We start from the raw sequence: 4,129 nt of genomic DNA, 5'->3' as shown, positions 1-4,129 counted from the left end.
GGGTAACGAGAGCGAAACTCCGTCTCAAAAAAAAAAAAGAAAAAAGAAAAAAATGTATTTATCAGACTCAGGAAACACGGTGGTCTGTTTAGGCTTTAAAGTGATAGATAATATCATGAAAGAAAAAATGGCCAACTTTATTAACGTAAACATTTAACTCATGTATGTTTAAAATTACATTACCAAAATAAGGAGGCAAATAGCAAATTACTATTGGTAGTGAGGGAGGAAGCAGAAATAGCAACAGATATAATATATGAAAGGCTCAGATGATGAAAAAAAATTCCCAAGACCCTGGTAAACAGGCAAAGAACGTGGACAGACTGAGTCTCTAGAATGAGTCCTCCAGAACAGCTTTGTGCAGGCAGGTGGTATTCATCTGTTTTATTCTCTGCTATATCCCCAGCATCTAGAACAGAACCTGGCAGAGTAGATGTTCAATAAATAATTGGGGGGCCAGGTGAGGTGGCTCATGCCTGCAATCTCAGCACTTTGGGAGGCTGAGGCGGGCGGATCATGAGTTCAGGAGTTCGAGACCAGCCTGGCCAATAAGGAGAAACCCTGTCTCTACTGAAAATACAAAAAATTAGCTGGGCGTAGAGGCACACGCCTGTAGTCCCAGCTACTGGGGTGACTGAGGCAGGAGAATCAATTGAACCCAGGAGGTGGAGGTTGTGGTGAGCTGATATTGCACCATTGCACTCCAGCATGGATAACAAGAGCAAAACTCCATCTCAAAAAAAAAAAAGAAAAAATTACTGAGAGGAATGGGGGCACGTGTGGCAACCGGAAAATAGTATGTGGAGCACTTACTGTGTGCCAGGTTCTATGAAAATTGCATCTTTTTCTGCAATTTTCACAATAATCCTGTGCCATAAATACTAACTGACCTCTACAGATAAACTGAGGTTCAGAGAGAGTAACTTCCATAGAATCACAGTCTCTACATGATGATTATTATAGTTAAATTATGACTTATGTGTCAGATGCTGCTCTAAAGATTTCGTGTGTATTAACTCCAGCAGTCCTATGAGATGCGGGTGCTGCTCTCTGCACTCAATGGATGAAATGCTCAGGTGGAAATTAAATCATTTGCCTATAAGCTGGTAAGTGGCTCAGCCAAGGTTCAGACCAGGCTCTTGGCCGTTAGGCCCACACTCCAGGTCCCAAGCCCAGAGATGCCACTACCCCTATATGTTCTAGGAGGCTCACAGTGATTTGATAAGGGAACTATGAGTGATTGGGTGTCTTTTATTCTCTGTACTACGCCTCCTGTTTTGGTTTTGTGTTATTAACTACTAACTATTTAAATCTATTGTCTAAATCCTAAAACTTAAACTAAAATTTGAAATAAATTATTTGGAAAAACTTTGCAGGGAGCTTCAGAAGTAAAAAAACAAAAACTCGGCCGGGCATGGTGGCTCACGCCTGTAATCCAGGCACTTTGGAGGCCAAGGCGGGCAGATCACCCGAGGTCGGGAGTTCAAGACCAGCCTGACCAACATGGTGAAACCCCGTCTTTAAAAAAAAAAAAACTAGGCGATTGTATGGAAGTGGTCTCATACTTGTTTACTACGAGATACTAACCTACATACTTGTCTACTACTACTTTAGCTTCTGTTTCCTAGAAATGTGTTTGCACTGTGATCATCAAAATAGAACTGTGCGGTACTTAAAATGTGTAAGAATCTGCAAAGACAAAACTACAGAAAAAATTCTGAAGGTGATCTGAGAAGGCCAAATGGATAAGCTAATATATCCAGGTGTCTCCAATTATATTATGGTAAAATGTAGGGAGATTGAACTTTACATAAATACCACTGGATATTTTTCTTTGTTAGATGTGGCCCCATGGTATTGGATGCTTTAATCAAGATTAAGAATGAAATTGACTCTACTTTGACCTTCCGAAGATCATGCAGAGAAGGTGAGCATTTCATTCCTCTTGGGCTCCAGATGTGTTGTGGTCCTCCAGACAGGCTTGGGCTGGCCAAAACTGATGGAAACATCTGGAAAACAGCTGCAGCTCTCTGCTGGGTGAACTTGCTGTGCACCCTAGTTCCTTTTCTTGGGTAAATGCATCCAAAAGTCTATCCATGGTGCAAGTTCTGGTTTCTAAGTTTACTTGCCTTTGGGAGCATTCTGTCCTATGGTTACTGTATCTGGCGGTCCCTGTGGGCTGCTGTACTCTGCAAGGCCTAGCTGGGACCTGCTGGCTGGCACCTTTCGTTCTGCTGAGCTCTTTTGTTAAGGGAGCAGTGAAGAGTCTATCTGGCACTTAGGCTTGTCCAGCAAAGCAGATGTGCGAGTCTCCCTCAGCTCCTAGCATGATGTGTACTCAGTGGCTGTGTTCTGGATTGGTTGCGGCAGTGTCTCCCTCATCGTGTTGTTACTTGTGCTGCTGGCACCACGTGAGCCCATGTGAGGCGATGGACAGACCAACATTTTCTACATCAATAGCAATGTATTTATTTTCTGCATTAGAAAAATACAATTACTAATGATGGTGTCATAGGGATATAAGTGTTTTTTTAATGTGAATTTAAGCAAAACAAGTTAAAGAAAACTACTCAAGAGATACTTTAAAGTTGATTCAGGCGGTTCTCCGATGTGGCAGAAATTGCATGGGGTGCCATGAAGACCTACTGGCCCTGATGTCCATGGAGCCAGACTGTGTGCCCAGCTCTGTTCTGTGCACTGTACATGAGGTAGATGGGTGTGCTTGTTATTTACTTTCAATTTAAAGGTGAGGCCCAGAGAGGGTAAGGGACTTCCATAAGGACACATGGAGAGTGACTTGAGAGTCAGGAGTCAGCCAACACTGTCAGACTCCAGACTCCAGGCCTGCTCTCTCAGGCACTGACTTGGCTTGGAACACCTGGGATAAAACCAAAGTAGAGAGTAGCTTGGTTCTGTGAGGGCACAGCTTTTTTCTAAGAGAACCTTAAAAAAAAGGAAAAGCCAGTATAGATAGCAGCCCACCGCTTTTTATCTGTTCTGCTGTATATGTCAAGCATTTCAAGTCTTTTAAGACAGCTGTTTTGATTCAGCTAATCTTATTTAGTGTTGCAAATGCTGATGGATATTATGATAGTTCGGCTGAGTCTTGCTGTTCAGGGAACATTCTGCGGCAATTACATCTGCCCATATAAGTCCTGGCAACACAGGAAAGGTAGACGCTTTTCAGTAACCTTTCCCTGTAGGACTCTTTCAGAGCCAAAAGAACATAAGGTGCTACCCATCTGGACTAACAGAAAAATGAGGCAGAATTGTATTAACTGCTACTCCTTTTTATTACCATCTGTTTTTCTTATTTTTTAATTCCCATTTTGTAAGAGAATTCCCAGGGGAGCCTTTTTGAGAGAAAGTTCATTGGATTTTTTAATTTTATTTTATTTTTTAAGAGACAGGGTTTCACCCTGTTGCCCAGGCTGGTCTCGAACCCCTGAGCTCAGGCAATCCGCCCCCCTCAGCCTCCCAAAATGCAGGGATTACAGACATGAGCCACCACGCCCGGCCTTTTTTTAAAAATTTTTAGGCCATTTCTTGTAAAAGCTCTAATCGCATGCCAGGTTTGCATAAATGTATTGATAATATCCAATCTCTTGGGGAACTCTAGGAGCATTTGCTTAAGACACATCTTTGTGTTCTCTTACACTCTTACTGAGATTTACAGGAGAGGGAGAGAGTCTTACTGTCTTTTCGTCTTATGAAAGTGATAATGACTGGACGCAGTGGCTCACGCCTATGATCCCGGTACTTCGGAAGGTCTAGGCAGTAGGCTAGCCTAACGTTAGGAGTTCAAGACCAGTCTGGGAAACATAGTGAGACTCCCTTTCCATTTGAAAAAAAAAAAAGTGAGGCCTGGTGCAGTGGCTCATGCCTGTAATCCCAGCACTTTGAGAGGCTGAGGTGGGCAGACCACAAGGTCAGGAGTTCCAGACCAGCCTGACCAACATGATAAAACCCCATCTCTACCAAAAATACAAAAATTAGCTGGGTGTGGTGGCACACATCTGTAATCTCAGCTACTCAGGAGGCTGAGGCAGGAGAATTGCTTGAATCCAGGAGGCAGAGTTGTAGTGAGCCGAGATCACACCACTGCACTCCAGCCTGGGCAACAAAGAGA

General features: G+C 43.2%; 1 protein-coding gene across 1 annotated transcript in view; it reads left to right on the top strand.

The window, feature by feature from the left end:
- SDHB (succinate dehydrogenase complex iron sulfur subunit B) overlaps window positions 1-4,129 on the top strand; it is a 35,203-nt gene that overhangs the window by 19,835 nt on the left and 11,239 nt on the right. Inside the window, exon 3 of the mRNA XM_017505550.2 lies at window positions 1,842-1,927. Within this exon, the coding sequence (XP_017361039.1) occupies window positions 1,842-1,927 (86 nt within the window). The remainder of the gene's footprint in view (window positions 1-1,841; window positions 1,928-4,129) is intronic.

This window comes from Cebus imitator, unplaced genomic scaffold, assembly GCF_001604975.1.
Source record: "Cebus imitator isolate Cc_AM_T3 unplaced genomic scaffold, Cebus_imitator-1.0 Scaffold15, whole genome shotgun sequence".
In the NCBI taxonomy this organism is placed as follows: Eukaryota; Metazoa; Chordata; class Mammalia; order Primates; family Cebidae; genus Cebus; species Cebus imitator.
This window is presented reverse-complemented; position numbering and strand designations above follow the sequence as displayed.